We start from the raw sequence: 19,723 nt of genomic DNA, 5'->3' as shown, positions 1-19,723 counted from the left end.
ACACACACACACACACACACACACACACACACACACACACACACACACACAATCCCTTCTGGAAAATTATGAAACTTTTTTCAATACTAAGAATCTGCCTTTACGAAGAAAAATAGCACAATGAATGTCCTTGTAGTGAATGAGATTTTTTCTTCATTTACATAGACTATGAAAAAAAAGTAACTATGATAAGAATAAGAATTCAACTATATTTAATCAACATTTTGAAGATAACATCAAACATAATTTAAAATCTGTGAATTGTTGTGACTTATAGGGAAAGAACATTTTACTGAGTAGTTAGTGAAGCTATTATGTTTTACTTCCATGTCTGCCTTTTCAAATTATATTTAAATATTTTCAGTATCTGATTTCATAGTAATAGTCAGTCTTTCACAAAATTGTTAAGGTTTAGATTTGCGTTAATAATAGCAGGAAAATTAGTCCACAGATCTATTATTCACTTTCTCAACAGTTTACAGCTTTACTAAGCACTGAATATGTAAGAACCTGGGGTTTAACTCTGAAGCTTAGAGAGTGAGCGGTATAGATATAAACACCAAGTCATTATTTTTTTAAGGTTTATGATCACCCTGAGACAACTGTATAAGTACCAAGAATATAGAGTAAGGGGAAGTAGGTTACTGAGATGTGAAGGAAAAAAGGCAGGGCACTCCACTGAAAAGGCGAGAAGATCACTCTGCAAGACAGGCTAGATCATAAACAATCCAGAGCACTTAGAGGTAGGAAATGACTGTGAGTCATTTCAGTAACCCTCCTCTTATACTAAAGATCTAGCATGGAACCACAGAATCCCCCCCCCCTTTTTTTTTTTTTTTGCACTTTACTCTGAGGTGCTCTTATTCCAAATGTCAGATGATAAATCAAGGCACAAAGGCTGGGAGCCCAAAAGACTGGTCTTTGATGACCCCTTTACTACTTGATTCTGTGAGTAACAGAAGCAAGGGGGCCATGAACAAAGCATGGGCACCACCTTCACAAAATACGATGAGAAATTAAGGTCTAGTGGCAACAGAGTTTGAGCACTGTTTCAGAGTAGAATAGGTACATTCAGAGGGAAGAAAAATCAAGTAAAGGTGTAATTAAGAGAAAATATAATTAAAGAGTAAAGTTCTAGACTAGAACTTGAGAATAAAGGTAGAGCTGGTCCTGGAAAGAAAGCAGAGGCATTTGAGCTTCTAAAAAGATAGAAATACAAAAGGAGAGGCCTGAAAAATCTGTGTAAATTCAGAGACTAGGTCTGAATGCAGAGAGACACCTCAGCTCACACTTTCCTTGTAGCATAAAACTATTAGAGAAGAGGCAGGTAGAGAGGGGACTGGAGATGGAGGAACTAACTTGGGTGATTTCACTTTTTCCAAGGAAGCTTAGGAGTTGAAAATAGAGGCGAAAGTGGAGGTAAAGCCAGAAAGTAATAGTATTTCTCCACAGAAGAAAACATAAATAGTTCCCAGAGGTGTGACTATAACAGACATGTTACTAAATTACACATGGGTAGGTAGCACTGCCCTGTTATAACAGTCCTCTGCCAATGTAGCACTGCAACTACTTCTGATAGAACGCCAAGTGATCTTTCAAATATAATACTTCCTATGACAAGTCCAGAAAACAACAGAAACCAAGCCAAGGTGACACATAGCCAATTCACCTTTACTGAAAAGTACCTGTATAAATTATAAACGTTACCTCTCGTATTTCATGGCCAGCTCCTCTGTATGACTGTAAGTCCTCCAAGATGCCTTCTGCATCTTTTAACACTACATTCACCTGATTATATATTTCCTTCTCAGACTCTGTAGGCTGGGCATCTAAACAGCAGGAAAGCACAAGAAAATTTATAATAGCATGAATATATTAATACATGTATTAAGTAAAAGCAATTACCAACCCCAATTTCCAAAGATGAGTTACATTTTATTCAATATTAATTTTGAATACCTTTCATTCAATATTTACTTTTTAGAAGAGAAATTTAAACTAATTTCAAATTTATAAAAATTATAAAGCAAGAAAAAAACAAATGTTACTATATAATACTTTAAATTACAAAGTATGAAAGTATTTGAACAAATCTGAGGATTCTAATTAAAATTTAAATTGGTATTACTTACAGTTCTGGGTTTTTTTTTGGTTTGTTTGTCAAGTCTCACTACATAGTACAAACTGGCCTTTAACATATTATGTACCCTTGGCTGCCCTCAAACTTGTTAATCTTCTGCCTCAGTCTGTGCTGAGATTATAAAAATGCACGAGTGCACCCAGTGCCTGATACACTTAATAATCATTTTATATATATATATATATAGTGCATGTCTCACGGCCACTAACGATGACAAACGAAGCATCAATATTCTATTTTAATGCAGTAGAAATGAAGGCTACCTATTAAAGTATCTTGCTCATCTACAGCTTAAAAGACAACAGTACTTTATTTTCCTATACAGTTCACTTTACTTTTAACAAATGAGGTTTGCTACGGGCCATTTAAAAATGTCTGAACAATTGTGATCATGTGAGGTCACGAGAGAGGGTATGTTTAAGCCCAAGCCTATAACAGTGCCATGAACATCTCTGTTGGTGAGTGTGAAGGTCAAGATCCCTGGGTAGGAGTTCAGACTGAACTACAAAACCACTACAGAACTCCTGAGCAGCTGAAGGGGAGATACTTTAAGCTACTGAAATTCTGAAACATAAAAACTGACTTCCTACATAACTAAGATCAAGGAGAAAAAAAAAATGAAAGAATAATTACAGTTATAAATATCATAATCAGGGATACAAACATATAGGCACCTTTACCACCAGTGGTGCTATCCAGAAAACATTATGTTGAAAAGTGACAAAATCTGGATTTCTCTCTGCCACACAAAAGGTTATAGAAATCCCATTTTAATAGCAAGGTCATTTGTTTCCTTTAAGAACAAATCTTTTTAAAATTCTCCTTTCTATTGGGACAAAAAAGAGCACTGCTTAATCAAAGAGTTTTTCATAAGCCTTTCCAATTAGATCATACTCAATACTACAAATAAGGTATAGAGTATGTAAAATAATGCCTTAAAAAAGAATTAAGCTGGCAGGATTCCTCCATGCTAACATGTTAATTTTTAAAGAGAAGACAATCAGTCCAAATTTAAAAGATGAATTAAGAATGTTTTGGGCCAGACTCATTGTTTAATGAGTTGGTTGCTTGCCTTTATAACTATTTGTCCCCTTACTCAGAAAATTAAAAAGAAAAACTTACTTCACACATGAGACTCAATGTAAAGACATCTTAAATTTTATCTTTATTTTATGCTTGGGGCAAGCAACAATTGAGTTCCCTCTATTACCTGACAACCAGTTAAAAACACACATAATACTTTTAAAATCAACAATCACAACACCCAAGTTTACATTCAATGTACATAAGACTTCAGAAACAGTAAGGAAACATTCATGTGGAAAGCCAACTTTAAAAATATGTTTATTCATTCCCTTAATCACTCTTTAAGAAAAAAAATACAATAATTAAAAGGAGTCAATTGAAATATTACGAGTGTGCTCAAAGCTACAAAGGTTCTAGTAAAAGCAAATAGTGAATTAGAGATAAATGTCTAGATTTATAAGAATCAGTTTGTTATTTTAAGCAGTAATGTTTTCACATATAGCCAGACCATATTTTTCAAGGCAATAATTATGCACAACACTTAAAAATAAATAAAAAAGCACATCCATCACTTTTATACTTACACCAGATGCAGCATATAGAAATACTTTGTACATGCAAAAATGAAAGTTCAGTACTTTTTCATATGGATTGTGGAACTAAAAACACAACATCAATAGACACATAGTTTGAAGTTATGAGGTGGGAATTCATGACAAAGGACAGCATTTTATCTATTACATATCAAAAGCACTTGTGTCATTTGAAGATTAAACTATGTATTTTTGGTGTGGTCACTAGGCTAGTAACATAATGTGACACTGAGTTTACAAACAAAACATTATCAAGGAGATTAAATAGACCTTGTAAGTAGTTAATAACTAGTAAAGGTAGTACCAAGAAATTTAAAATAAAGGAGAAGATTCAAGTTTCTCTAAGAGGGAAAAAGACCCAGCACCACACTGATTAACATCTTTTAGACTGTCACAGGAAAGTCACATTTATAATTTTGAAAGCTGCTGAAGACTGCTGTAGAAATGAAGACGAACAGAAAAGAGCAGACAGATAAGCACTACTTTACTGAAAGCAAATCATGCAAAGGGTGAAATAATATTAGGGAGGAAGAAAAAGACTTTAAAATAAAGCATTTCTTTTTTTTTTTTAATGGGATTTTATATATAATGCAACCAAGACTTGTCACTTTGATTTTTCATAGCTTTACTTTTCCAAGAAAAACAAACAACATAGTCTGTTAACAAAATGATACTCTTCTAAATGAAAAACAATGTATCCAGTAAGGATAGACATTCGCTGGTTATCATGTATATCCTGTTAAATGGAAATTAAGGCATGTTCCAATTGCTCTTATTGTTTGAAAGCAAAATTAAATATTTTATTCATAACATACCAATTTTCAATCAGGCAGAGAAAGAATTCCCTACAAGACTCTAGCAAAGAATCACTGAAAGTAATCACTAAAACTGAAGATAGTGTTTTTTTATTTGAGAGGAGGAATAAAAAGAGTAAACATAAAAATTAGAATTGTGATAAATGGGCTTTCTGCTTCAATCTGACGTTCATTCACTCAGTAAACATTTACAACCTATCTACCTAAGTTCCTTCAAGTCAGGAATCAAAATGCACACTGCACCCCACTGGCACAGTACATGTAACCTTACTACTTAGCAGGGTTTCTAATGAACAGTTTCCAAACAAATGGAAACATAATTATAAATAAGGCCCCAGCTTTTAATTAAAGGAGGCCATTACACATCTGATAACATATTTTCAAAAAGTATTTTAAAGATGCCACTAGAATAAAGATATTTCCTAGAATAAGGCAAAAGCTATTGAAAATATTCAAGAGATTAACTGGAAAAAACATTGGTCTTAAAAGTGAGTACAAATATCTTTAAATAAAGAGGGAAGACAGGCAACACAAAAAGATGTGAAAAGAAATGTAAGATTTAATGGGAAGGCACTCTCGACAAACAGAAAAAGGAGATTCCATTTCTCATTTATAAATGACCACTTCTACAAAAACACTAGTTTGATTTACTTTGATATACGTACATCAAGTTTAACAAATACTAAATTTCTAGGCTGGGAAGGGACACAAAATCAAAAAGTCCCTCTTCTGTTCCAAGAAACAGAATTAGACAGTTGCTAAAGACTTATCATTAGAATAAGCTATTAATTAACAATCTTAACAGTAGGTAACTCTAAGAATTAGAATAAGTTAAATACTGTTGCCATTTTTGTTTTATGTTATTTTAAAACATGCTGTCATTAGCGTACCTGCTACCAAATATTATGGAGCAGTTCTGGGCCTACTATCTTTAATATCACTTAAGAATTCCTGAATGTAAAGAATATGACATTTTGCTGAGCACAGAATGGCATCTGTCTTAAAAGCACTGTGCATGCTACTGATTCTTCCATAGTAACCTTCCTAACTGAGCTGTAAATTCACCCTAATACCCAACTCCAACATCATCTTACTAAATTCTCACCTCCTGATCTATACCCTGAATGTAAATTATGTAAATTAGATTGTGATTCTTCACTTCTTTCCTATTAAACAGACTAAGCGGGGTGGAACCTTTGCATACTGAGTACCTACTGACTGGTATACAAGAGGTAGGTAATTCTAAGTGTATATGGATTCAAGTGTAAACCTGTAAAGCGGGAATGGGCTAAAGGACTAATGACTTCAACACAGTCGTTATCTGTGTAATTATTAAAATTATAAAATTATGTTTAAAATGCATGGAAATATGTAACTTGATTCATTCTTATGCCCAAAAGTCAAACACAGAATGTTCTCTGTCTTAACACCACTGTGCGTTTTGCTGTTTCTTTCCCGTGTCCTCCATAACTAAGATTATATATAATTATTTCTGTAGAGCCCAGCTGTCGAGATGTGCAGAGATGGGTCCAACCACTAAGAGTGACTGGAATAATAGACTTAAACTACTGTGGTGACCTGAATATTATTTCACAGTCAAGAAAAGAGAATTGCCCTAAATATTTTAACCAAATAATGTAGCTTTATTAAAATAATAAATGAGACCTGGCAGATAACTATGTTTGGCAAACTTGACTCTGGTACATGATAGCTAAAAAGAGAAGCTATCTAATGGGCTAATGTATTTATAGAAGTTTAATGATAAAGTTCCCAAGTTCACAATTGAGTATTTTTTTTTTTAAATATAGGAAAAATATGTAAAAAAACAACATTAAGATCCCACAAGGGTCAGAAGCCAATGAAAATGTACCTCTGCATCTGAATTAGAAGTTAGGAGCAAATTCTACCTGGTACACAGTGTGTCTTCATTGAGCTTCTTTTAAGGTATAGCAGCAAATAGCAAACCAAGAGCTCTATACTGGCTGATAGAAGCAACATTTTATACATTTTAAAACATTTTAAATGTTTTAAGCTTTAGAGTTGACTCAATGATTCAGAGCAATTACTGATCTTCCAGAAGACCCAGGCTCAATTTCTAGCTCACAGTTGTCTGCAACTCCAGTTCCAGTGGGGAGCCAATGCTCTCTTCTGGTATATACCAGCACTACACACATGTGCACAGATATAATGAAGGCCAAATACACATTTTTAATATTAGCACTTCTTAAAAGTTTATTAAGCTGGACGTGGTGGTGCATGCCTGTAATCCGGTACTCGGGGAAGCAGAGCCAGGCTTATCTCTTTGAGTTTGAGGCCAGCCTGGTCTACAAAAGCAAGTCCAGGACAGCCAAGGCTACACACAAAAACTCTCTCTCTCTCTCTCAAAATATATATATATACATATATATTTTTAAAGGTTCACACATTGTTTTACACCATTATTTTTGTTGTTGTGACTTAAACCCATTTCTAAAATTAAATTAGCTTTCTAAAATATGAAGAGAATGATGCAAATGCCCCCACCCCGACAAGCCAAGATCAAGTAATCTTTTCCAGTTCTACATTTAAATTCATGGTTCATACTTTAACAAAATAGAAGCTAGCTTTATAAAAAGATCAAGTGCCAAGTCTTGAACAAGATCTTGACTATATCAAAGCCAAGATTCTGCAAATATAAGACATTTGGGACAAAGAAAAAAGAAGACAGAAGAGCAGAAAAATATAAAGGACCAAGTTTCAAACAGAGCAAATAAACTAATACAGCTTTAATGTAAGTTGCCTCATCTGGAAGAACATTCTTTAAAAGTCAGCAGTCTGCTCAACATCCTCAAGCTGATTAAAATCCATGCTAAACATGCACTTAGAATAGCACTGTTCAATTGTTGAGAAGGGTCAAGAAAACTATTGTTCATCTGATGTTCTTTAGTAGAAAACTAATGTTCCCTAAAATCCCAACAATTTAATGGTCTTGATTTTAGCCTTCCTCCTTTACTAGTCTACACACAGCTCCCAGACTGTAACAGGTTTTTGTAGAAATCTAATAAGTAGGAAAATATCACAGACTACAAAGTATTCTATAAAATGAAAACATGTTAAAAACAGGTCTGTTTATATAAAATACCCTGGCTTATAAGATAAGTGTGGATAAATGGGTCATAAAATAGAATAAACAATATAGGAACTAAATTGAAGGTGAAAAACAAATGGCTCTCTTTTCAAGGGATTTGCTTTCAATATCAGAAAGTCTTAAATTTTAAGTACTTAAAAAAGTCTGTTCAAATATTAGGAATCATATGATTTACAGCTATCTCTTCACCCTTTCCTAACAATTTTCTAATCATCAGTTAAAATAGCAACATTCACACTAAAACACCAATTTAAAAATCATTTTTCTCAATTTGACAATCAGACAAGCTGAAGCAATATCAACAGCCAAAAGCCAAAGCAGAGCATGCACAGAGCTCAATAACACTTACCTGCCACTCTTAGACCACAGTACAGTAAGTCATGCAACACAGAACAGATATAAGGCAAATTACTTAAAGGTCTGTGAACCTATTATTTTTCTTTTTACTTAGAGACAGAATAAAATGAATTCCTGAAGATCATTTTAACTTTTTAAATTATCTGAAAAGATTAAATAATTTAGGTTCACTACCTTTTAATATTATGCCGAAATTACTGAGCTCTGAATCACCTTCATGAACTGATCCACATTTGAAGTACTTTATATATGCATATGGACTAAATGGAACCTAGTCCATTTTTCTCAATTGTAATACAATTTTCCCTCAAATACTGCTTTTATTAGTAGATATGGAGGTAGCAGCTTTTTTCCTTTTCAATTTTTTTGTGTTTTCATTATTGTTGGTCTTAAATAATAAAATAGCCTCCAATTACAAGACAAAACTCTTTTTATAAAATTCAAGGAGATACCTTATTATTGTAATTTGATTTATAAATTATGATACAGTTCTAGAAGGAATGAGAAGTTTTACTCAAACGATTCACAGCTCAGTCATGCAAAGCAGTTAAAAGATGGCGAAGTGGAAACATTCATTAGTGCAAGACAAACGCAGTCTACTGCAGGCAAATAGAAATAGATATAAAATCATCTTCTCACTTTCAAAATCAAGGAAAAAATTTGGCCCCTGCTCAAGGTCTGTGCATGTCAAAACTTTAAGAAGATTCCCCATGTTAAGGTACCTGTCAAGACAAGAATGAGAAAGAGAAAATATCCCTTTATAAAAAGAACATCTGAAATTGACTTAAAGTAAAATAGTAACAGGGAAAAATGTTCATTAGGCCATGAATTCATCCTTCAGGTTACCCAGACTGTGCTCTGGCAGACAGCAAAACGGGTTCTCAAGGTGCTGATGTGTAGGACCTAGAGGTGAAATATGGTTTTTCCTGTACATAATGGCACAACTGTTGCTCTAATTCTTCTCAAAATTCTCCCAAGACAAGTTTCATTAATGGCCTTATAATGAAAAATTCTTTAAGTATTCCAATAGTGCTAGTTTTCTGAAAAAGAAATTTCCAATAAAGAATTATTCACAAAAACTTTCTAAGTATAGGAATGAAACAACAATTTATTTAAAGGCCAAATATTAAGGTTTGGCCAAAGCTCACCTTCACATCTCATTTTAAAATGTAAAACTTACTTTCTATATGCCAATGGATACTGCAGGTATCCCTAACCAAATCTGTAAAATTTGTGGAAGCTATTTTAAGTATTCATGCAGCACAGATTTTATTTCTTAAAGCAAATTATTATAGCATGATAAGTGAATAGACTTTGACATAGTCACTAAAGCATACTATTAGAATAGTCATCATAAGGCTACTTGCTTCATGGACTAATGAAAGGACAGCACTGGCTACAGACTCAACATGATTTTAGCAAATGAGAAACTAAAGAATTATACAAATGATGGTGATGCTTGCCTACAATTAAGGAAAAAAATCATGCAACCTTTGTTTGATTCCCCATGTTTAATTAACAAATATTCTGGCTGGCCTTCACTGTGGTGTGAGTATAATTCATCTTCCACCTTTACCATTATGCACCAGCTGTGAAGGGCTAAGGAGACTTACTTTCAAAGTCCAAGAAAAAATGTGCTGCATTGTGGTCTATGTCCCTGGTTAGCACCTTAATGAGATTACCCATGCCAGCAAACCTAAAAATAAAAATGGCAACATCATTTAGTTCCAGTTAAAGGCTGAAGCAGAGGCCTGGGGTTCGAGCAAGGCTGGCTTGCTCATAGCTGCCAACAGGTGCAGGCTCACATGGTTCTTACACTGATAACTTGGAACAACAAAAGTACACTCAGTTGAATTTATAGTTCCTGTCCCCCTGGTTCCATATATTTAAAAAGTTGTATAAGCAAGATGGGGAAAAATATTTTTACATATAACTTGTAATATTTACACTTGATTAACATCTATGCTAATGTTCTTTCTAAAAGATTCTGAGATACATATTCTAAATTTGAATGAACAGCAAAATTTGTTTTTCAAATATGTAAATATCCAGACCATTGTTTTAAAATTACTGAAGGTTCTGTCCTTCAATTTGAATCAAATCCTAATAGAAATACAAAGAAGACAGTATTTAACCACATTTAACCATTAGACTAAAGAAGGTTATCAATTAATTAACCACTTAACAAAATTATTGTACAAATCACAATATTTTTCCCTTCTCTAAGGTTCACCAAAATTTTCTATCAACTCTTAACTAAACATCTGGCTATACAGACTGAAAAGTTAACCCAGCAAACACCACACACAGAACCAGCAACTGTTTTAACTTAGTAAGTGTGCATACATTTTAACAATAAAACATGGGCATAATTCTTGCCCAAGGACTTGCCATGGCTCTGTGAAGGTGAAAGATGGTGTCAGGAAACCAGGTCAAACCTGGAAGCTAGAGTTAACAGGAACCATAAACAAACAGTACTGTCCGAACTGCTCAGACCCACTTCCCTTCCAACTACAATATTCCTTTTCCCCAGCTGAACTGCACAGACAAAACTTACATGAGACTAAAATTAAGAGTAACAGTATTTCTACAAAGGAAAAGAAGACACCTTATTACTCACCCCATTCAAAAACTCTGAAAAGACCTTGAACTTCAGTGCCTGTCCTGACTCTGACCTATTCGAAACACTGTCTATGTCCCTGTCAGCTTCCCAGAGAAGTAGTACATAGGTGTAGCACTTTCTTAGTCGAGGCCAAAACATTTTGTATAAAATGCTAAAAAGTTAAGTACTAAATTAGATTATATTTCTTTCAAATAATATTCCTTCTAAATCATTCTCCTTTCTTCTTTAGTAGTGTTTTTGTGTATGCGTGCATTTATACATGTCTGTGTACACGTGTGTGTGTGTGTATATATATATGGCCAAAGGTTGATGCCAAGTGTCTATGTCAAAGGCTCAACACCCTGTTTTTGTTGTTGTCTGTTTGAGACAGGGAGCCCACTGAACCCAGAGCTCATGATTCAGCAAGGCTGGCTGATCACTTAGCTTCAGGGATCTACTTGTTCCTTCCTTTCCCGTGCACGAATTACAGGCTTTTACAACCAACTTTTATGTGAATGTTGGAGATTCAAACTCACTCTTACAAGGCAAGCATTGTACCAACTGAACCATATCCCCAGCTCTAACTTTTAATTTATAATACTATTTTTATTATGTTCAATGTCCTGTTCAGTAGAATGTTCAGTGTTTTGATTTTGTATAATGTTTCATGCAAGTGGATTCAGTAAGTTAAAAGAAAACATTTAATAGTTCACTGTAATTATTTTGTATGTTGTACAAAGTTTAATGCCAAGCTGCTTTTAAGAGAGAGTTGTCTTGTAGTCCTGGCTACCTGGAACTCACTATGTAGACCAGCACAGTCTTATACTCTAATACCAAGCTTTCATATGAAAGAAAAAGGTAAGTATTTTTCCTAAATCACCAAATCCAAATTACCTCAAACTGATCAGGAGGAAGAGGTAGGTAAAGAAGAGGAAAAAGGGTGAAAAGTGAATCTACTCCATTTGACACAAAATAGCAGTGGTGATTTGAATGAGGCTTAGATATTTGAATACTTGCTCCCCAGCTGGTGGTGCTGTTAGGATAGGCTTAGGAGGTATATCCTTATAAGAGGAAATATGTTACTAAAGGTGAACTTTGAGGTCTGAAAGCCACATACCATTCCCAGTTTGCTTTCTCTGTTTTTTACCTTCAGTCCAAACTGTGAGCCCTCAGCATTCTGCTCCAGCCTGTGCTGCCATGCTTCCCCGATAAACTCTTAATCCTCTAGAATCATAAGCCCAAAAGAAACCCTCTGTAAGTTGCCTTGGCCTTGGTGTTTTATCACAGCAACTGGAAAGTAACTAATACAATGGTCTCCAACTTATCAATGGATTTTAAAGTTTTAAGTAGAATAAGGCCCATCTTTAGCCCATTTGTGTAACAAATATTGCCAAATGATTTTAATCAGTCAGCTGACCATCATAGTACTACCATAATAGTACAAAAGGGAGAGAGAAGAGAACAATTCAGTTTCTTTTATCTTTTACTGACATGTACATTTTGCTATTTGCAGGGAAAATGTTGGTACTAGCTAAGTTTGTCTTCCCATGTCCCCTTCTTATTATAAATCTGCTTCTTTCATGATGTGGGCCTACACAGGTCACCACTGCAACATACCTAGTCTTGACCTACTCATTCCCTAGTGTGATGATGTAGGATTTCTTGTCTTTTCATCCCAATATAAATACTTACTTTGAAAATGACTGCTTATCTGGTATGGTATTCCTCAACCTTGGCATCACTTGGCTGGTTAATTCTTTTGTTACTGAGGGCTATCTTACACAGTTGCATATTTATTTAGCAGCATCCTGAGCCTCAACCCACTAGAAACCAGTCATACCGGGTGTGCTTAAAAACATAGAATGTAGTAATCACAACTGTCCCTCTGTCCCCTCAGGGCAAAATTATCTCTGGGAGAGAATGATTGAGCACAACTGTTACTCAATGACCATATTTACTATCAACAGCTAAGGAAGGGTATCTCCAAACAGTGATTTCTAAGGAGGCAAAAGTACTTCTGGTTGACAACTGCAGCTTTCAATATATGATCATAAATACCAAACTGTCCTCCGAATAGCTATCCCCAATGTATGTACTCCACACATTTAAAACAAAACAAAACTCCTCAAACCTCTCGCCCATTCTGCCTTGCAAGAAATGACCTTATTCCATCTTTCACATGCAAAATGCAAATGTCTCCAGTCTGTAGCCCATTACTAAAGGGGTGGAGCCAGTGGATCCCAGGAGACTGTTGCTACATAGGGTAAGAATGGTAAGCTACAGATGATTCATGTGAGAAACTTGGTCAAAACTAAGGAGGAGAGGGATAATGGAAGACATCCACTACCTCCCTGTCTTCCCCATGTGCACTCACAGGTATTCCCTGTGAATTTGTGCACCTGTGCACAAACATCTGAATACACACCACACATGATGCTTTGTTACATCACAATCTTAATATTGAAATAAGTACCCTTAACTCAAATTTCTAGCTCTTGTTTCCAAGTATAACTATGCTTTAAGGAAAGAACTTCTAAAATGAGGCAAAGCTGTCCATGTCCACTTGCTTTACTAGTAACCTCAGGCCCTTTGCACCTATTCCTAACCATATGAATACTGGTTCTGCATAGCTCAGAACCTGCCTGCTCTACAACAGTATCCTATCTTCTTTACAACTTGACTGTTAATTATACTGTCTATCATCAGCCTTCTCCACTTTTTCAACTCCCAATTTTCCAATCCATTCCTATCTGCCATCTACCATTAAAATGAAGCTGTCTCTGTTAAGGCCACTGAAACTTGCTTCTGGATAAAATTTAATATGCAGTTCTCATATTTTAACTTCATAAACTCAAAGTGTTTGACTAGGTTTATACTCACAATTTTCCAAAATGCTTTCATTTAATATAATACATTCTCCCAAGTTTCCTTCCTATTTTATAGCTTTTCTCTTTCTGTTTTCTCCCCATTATTATATATGTATTTATTTCTCTTTTCTTAAAATTAAACAAAAGTATGTTATTATTCTCTTTCCTTCCCCAGCTCGCATATAACTGCCTTGCTTCTTCTTTGCAGAAAAATTCCTAAAAAGCAGTCTTCTGTGCTCATCATCCTTGCTTCATCACCAATTTCCATTCTGTTAAACCTAATCCAACCAAATTCTGTCCCAAATCCACATAACTAAACTGCTGTGGCAAGGCCACCAAATAACCTCTATGTTGCCAGTTTTCAAGTCCCACCTACTCACCAGTCAGAAGCAGTTGACATACTGACACTATCAATATATTTTTTTTGTCACTAGTTTAACAGATGCTATGGATTACTGCTTACTGATCCACCATCCTGATCCTTGATAACACTGTTTCTTGCTAGGATTACTTCAAGGACCCAAAGTAGTCACACTGATTCTACCCTTTTTTCTTCTGACAATCTCTTATCTTTTAAAATATATACATTAATCAGATTATGTTCTTTCTCTTTATAAAACTATTCAATAGCTTCCTGCCATAATATAAAATCTAAGCCCTTATTAAGTCCTCCAGGGCACTGTGATTGGAGCTGGAGCAATGGTTCAATGGTTAAGAGCACTGACTTTTCTTCCAGAAGACCCAGGTTCAATTCCCAACACCCACATGGCAGCTCACAACAAAGTATTAAGATTTTGTTAGAGCAAATTATACCCTCACCATGAATTATTAAATGCACATGCCAAGTTAAAAGTATTTAATTATAGTATGGTAAAATAATTAAAACTGAGAAAGCATACTTCATTCTGAGTGTCTCACAGCATGTGACTTACATCTACTAAATTTACTTGTGAAACTGCACCCTTACATTGCTTCAGCTACAGGATATGTGTGCTACATGTTTCCTATGGTGACATTTAACTTTTAACTTCAATGTTAAAATGAAGAACTTTAATTCAACTATGTAAATCTACGCATAAAGTTATGAGGTCATATATAAGAAATCCAATAGAAAGATTAATACATGGAAGTAGAAATGAGTCACAACCATGATACTATATACACCAGACTTTCATAGCATCTGAGTACAACTTGAATGGCCTTTAGCATTACAGCTAACTGAAAAGTATGCAGGCAGGCAATACAAGGGTATTCAGAATGCTGTGTGAGGGAAACGCTCAAGATTCCTCTTGAAAAAATACTATCATTAAACCACTATAACATTCACTTTCTTAAACTAACTTTTTGAAATTCATTAACAGTGAAAATTACACAATTATATTTCCTTTCAAGATCTCAAAGGGTGGCCAATTTTTTACTATTCATATCATGATTAATACTAACAGCACTGTCCTATTAAGTATCAAAATGTCACCCTTGATGTTTCTTTAAAGTAGCATTCTGCTTTGAATTATGGCTTTCTTTGTCTATTGTGTTGTAAAATAAATATATGCCAATAGTTTTAATATTGATTAAACAGCATTTTTAAATGATTTTATTCTAGTATATATTTCAAAATTGTAATATACTGATGTTAGGGGAAAGAGCATTATTGGGAATGTTGCTGATGGAATTGTAAAGTGGCATGGCTACTTTGAAAAAGAGTTTGATGCTCAATATAAAGTTTATGTGCTATGTGTACACAAAGAATTATAATACAGTACAAATAAACTACCTCCAGCAACGAATTACTTAAAATAAATGAGAAACAACACATAGTATGGAAACTAAATCAACAAACTCCATGTGATAACATTAAGACGTATTACGTCTAATAACCATTTGGGAGGAATAACCATAATACAACTCCAAGGTTCCAATAATGTCCTGATTCTTCAACTATCGGTAGATTCAAGGGATTCTCTTAATCTTATATTATTATAATGCACAAATAAGGTATGTTTCTTTTGTATTTACTAATAACTAGAAGCATTTAAAAATGGGGTCAGTCTGCCTCCCCATCATGGGGGGAAGTAAGCCTTGCCAGGCCACAGAGGAGGACAATGCAGCCAGTTCTGATGAAACCTGATAAGCTAGAGTCATATGGAAGGGGAGGAGGATCTCCTTATCTGTGGACTTGGAGAGGGGCATGGGAGTAGATGAGGGAGGGAGGGTGGGATTGGGAGAAAATAAGAGAGGGGGCTATAGTTGGGATACAAAGTGAATAAACTGTAATTAATATAAAAAGAAAAATTTAATTTAAAAATGTGGTCAGTCACGACAGAGCACATGCATCTCATTCAAGTGTTTCTAACCAAAAAGCTTGGATTAGAATTCAGACACTTTATCTATTCTCAATACATATACTACAAAAACATAGATGACCTATTTGATTTAGCATTACACAAAGGACCAAATGATTTTATATGTAGTACATGTTATCTGGTACTGATGGTGGCTAATGAAAATCTAATATTGAGGAATTCAGAGACAAATGGAGATACCAGATTAACAATGTGAAATGAACAAGGAAACCACACACAAAGAGGAATACCTAGTCCAGTCTCAGTAAGATTGGTAAGGACTCCCCAGAGAGAATAAGTTTTAATTCTTTCTTGCTCTCTCTTTAAACTGAAAACTGAAGAAAATAGACAACTAAAAATATAGTAACATTCATACACTCTACCACACAGATTAAAGTTGTAACATAACTTGCATTTTACCATTAAAATTATGTGGCTCTTTTTGTTTTCACAACCTGTTTATGAAGTGTTATTCATAGTAACAGCTCAATCTATCACCTTTTTTTGGTGCTCAGTGCTAAACAGTAATTCTTCAGAATTGCCTCAACTATTCTTGGCATTTAAATCTTTGTGTTATTATTAATTCCCCTCACCCCAATCCAGTGTCTGCTATGTTATGCAAATAGAAGGCTTGGCTCTGTAGAGAAAAGAAAAGGCAGCAGGAAAACAAAAGAACCCAGTTCTGGACAGGTTGGCAGTTGCTAAATAGTGAGAATGGGATGATGACAACAGACTGTCTTTTAAATTTTCCTTTGTCTGTGAATGGAATCAGTACTAAAGCAAAGCTTTGTGCATGCCAGGCAAAAACTCAGTTTTTCCCCCACTGCTCTTGCTGTTTGGGGAAAAGGGTCTCACTAATTTGTTCAGGCTGGTCTTGTGATTCTCCTGCCTCAGCTTCCTGAACAGCTGAAATTATAGGCCTATACTAACAGGGCTGGCTTTCTTTCCTTTTCACTGCTCTCTTTCACCCTGTCTTTCTTTGGTGTTCCAGTCTTTCTAATACCTTTGTGATCAATCCTCCATATCATATTATGTTTAAAATCCCCAGGCTGATCTGTTTATTAACTCAATGCTAACTTGTCTACCACTATTTTTCTTTCTGAGTTTTAAAAAATTCTAAATAAGGAGTTTTGTAACGCTAGTTTTTGATGCTTATATAACAGGGAAATGCTTCCTCATTTAGTCTCTAACATTTCTCAACTTTACTCTTGTGTTGTTTATAGTAACAGCTCAATTTATCACCTTTTCTTTGTGCTCAGTGTTAAGTGGTAATACTTCAGAATTGCCTCAACTATGCTTGGCCTTTAATTTTCTGTGTAATTATCAAATTCTACAAAAATTCTGAAATGGGCTGGAGAGATATTAGTCACTAAGGTGCTTGCCAGGCAAGCATGAGGCCCTTAGTTTAATTTGTAGCTATTTGAATAAAAATGGCCCCCACAGACTCATATTTGCATGCTTAGAGAGTGACATTACTCCTAATGTGGTCTTGCTGGAGAAAGTGTATTACTAGAGAAAGTACACACTGCTCAAGCCAGGCCCAGTGTATCACTCTTTCTTCTGCCTGCTGATCCAGATGTAGAAGTCTGAATTACAACTCCAGCACCATGTCTACCTGCATGCCTCCATGCTTCCCACCATGATAATAACAGAAACCTCTGAATGAAAACAAAGTTCCAATTAAATGCTTTTCTAGGTGTTGCCGTGGCCATGGTACCCCTTTACAGTAATAGGACACTAATAAAGACAGATCCCAGAACCCATGTACAAAAGCTGTCCATAACAGAGATAGGCAGATCAGTGGGACTCACTGGCCACCCAGCACAACCTACCTACCAAGTTCCAGGTCAATGAGACCCTATCTAAGCCTCAAGGTGGATGGCATCTGAAGAGTATCATCTGAGGTTTGCCTCTGGCCTCTCTGTACTCACATGAACATGCACCTGCACATACTGACAAACAGCACCCCTTTCATTTTCATCTCTACAAAATCCTAAAGTGATTTCATTTTTATTCAATTTATACTTCACTGAGGTAGAACTGTCACCTTACAGTATCAACCACTGCCACTTAATCCATGAGTATAGTAAGTTATTTGAATTCATTTTCTACTGCTAAACCATTTTTTAATTCTCTATCATCAAACCACTTTAAAAGTGTCTATGATGTAGTCTTAGATTCAGCTTACATTTTTTGTTTTTTGTTCTATTTGCTTACTGAGAGACAGGGTCTCACTGGATAGTCCAAGCTGGCCTCTGACTCAGGACCCTCCTCCTTGAGACTCCTGCATTATCATGCCTGGTTCTCGATTTGGCTCTCTAATATTCCACTTTGGAGTATGTAAGATTGGTCTGTAATCTCTCTCTACTTGAGTGGCACTTTTACCAGGACTATTTTATATACAAGCTCTCTGTATCCATTAGAATGGTTTACAAATTACAAAACATGTTATTTCCTCAATGGTTATAATAGCAACGTTGGCCAAAACTATACAGTGTTCACCTTTTTCCTGTTTGAAACTACTCTAGAGCAGACACCCTTTCACACAGCCAATTTCAACAAACATTTACTAAATTTATGAATTTTTTGATGCGTATGTCAAGAAACCTTAAAAACAAAAACAAAAAATGAGGACCACCCCATAAAACAGTGCAAATTTATAAATTAGGGAATAAACATATAGACCGTGTTCCCGTGAAATTGTAATTCAAATACAAACTCCACAAACATCACAGAAATCAAGGGCAAGGCTGGAAGGCAAATGTTTACAGCTAAGATACTAAATTGGCATAGACTGGAAACTCTTTCCATGAAGCCCTTTAACCATCAATGCACTCATCTTCAATAGTGGTTCTCATGTGTGTAAACCCTATAGCAATGACCAAAATACTTAAGAACAAAATTATCAAAAAAAGCATTATGGTTTTAGGTTTTAGTTTTTTTCATGGAGAATATGGGACATTACTATCCTGTACAGAGACTAGAGACATTATTATCCACTTCAGACCAATATTCCAGGCCATGTCCTCAGACTTCTTAGGAAAAAAGAGGGAGGAGCTCAGAAATCAGCCATATTTCCCAAGTAGGAATAAAAGTCTAGCACTAGTGACTTCACTGGGGCTGAAATAATGACTTTTAAATTTCTGCTTCCATTTTCTCCTCCTCCACCTCATAATTTCCATTAAATATTCTCCTAAGTCAGGTGTCCCTTATTTTCTATGTGGATCAAAGGCTCTTTTTACTTTCATGTTCCTATAAGGAGTAAGACACCACATCAAATGGTTTTATATTTGGTTAACCAATAATTAAGAAAATCTTACACTAGGGAAGGGACCATCTATGCTAAAATGGGAGGCTCAATCACTGCCACTTTTACCAAATTTTGAATTTTCTCTGTAACACCCCAGTAGGTATCGAATTACTGCTTAAATATTTTATTGTGTAGAACTTAAATTTTAGATTGTAGCCTATTTTTAGGGGGAAAAAAGAAATTTAAGCTAGTCATTGAACACACAATATGTCATAAAGCCTGGCCTCAAGAATATGGAATCTGCATACTATATACTAAGCCGAAATCACACATGTGCTAATTTTACTTCATTTGTTCCTGTTCTCGGTGATCACCTACAACCAAATCTTAAAAAATCCTTGTAAATATTTAACAGGACTTGAGGTATCTTCAAATACATGAAAAGGAAGTTGAAAGATTTGTTACCCATTAGATTATCATACAATACTCAACTTATAAATTTATGTCTCCTAATTAGTACATGAGGTTTGGCTTCTGAAAAAGCAAAGCTTGTATGTTTAGGAGACACTATAAAAGAGTTTCTTTACCACTGTAGACTAAAGGA

General features: G+C 35.1%; 1 protein-coding gene across 5 annotated transcripts in view; it reads right to left on the bottom strand.

Annotated features, from left to right (window-relative positions):
* Cyrib (CYFIP related Rac1 interactor B) overlaps positions 1-19,723 on the bottom strand; it is a 128,171-nt gene that overhangs the window by 17,776 nt on the left and 90,672 nt on the right. For 2 of the 5 annotated variants that reach the window (XM_055626408.1, XM_055626412.1), the window contains 2 exons: positions 9,672-9,754; positions 1,708-1,829 (listed from right to left, as the gene is read on the bottom strand). In XM_055626408.1, coding sequence (XP_055482383.1) covers positions 1,708-1,829; positions 9,672-9,744 — 195 coding nt within the window. In that variant the 5' untranslated portion in view covers positions 9,745-9,754. Of the gene's footprint in view, positions 1-1,707; positions 1,830-8,697; positions 8,781-9,671; positions 9,755-19,723 lie in introns of those variants that run through there. The other 3 variants (XM_055626407.1, XM_055626409.1, XM_055626411.1) reach the window with 2 other exon arrangements.

The sequence above is a fragment of the Psammomys obesus genome, unplaced genomic scaffold, assembly GCF_907164565.1.
Source record: "Psammomys obesus unplaced genomic scaffold, mPsaObe1.curated_primary_1811, whole genome shotgun sequence".
Taxonomy (NCBI): Eukaryota; Metazoa; Chordata; class Mammalia; order Rodentia; family Muridae; genus Psammomys; species Psammomys obesus.
Note: the sequence above shows the minus strand (reverse complement) of the source record. Positions and strands in the feature narration are given on the sequence as shown.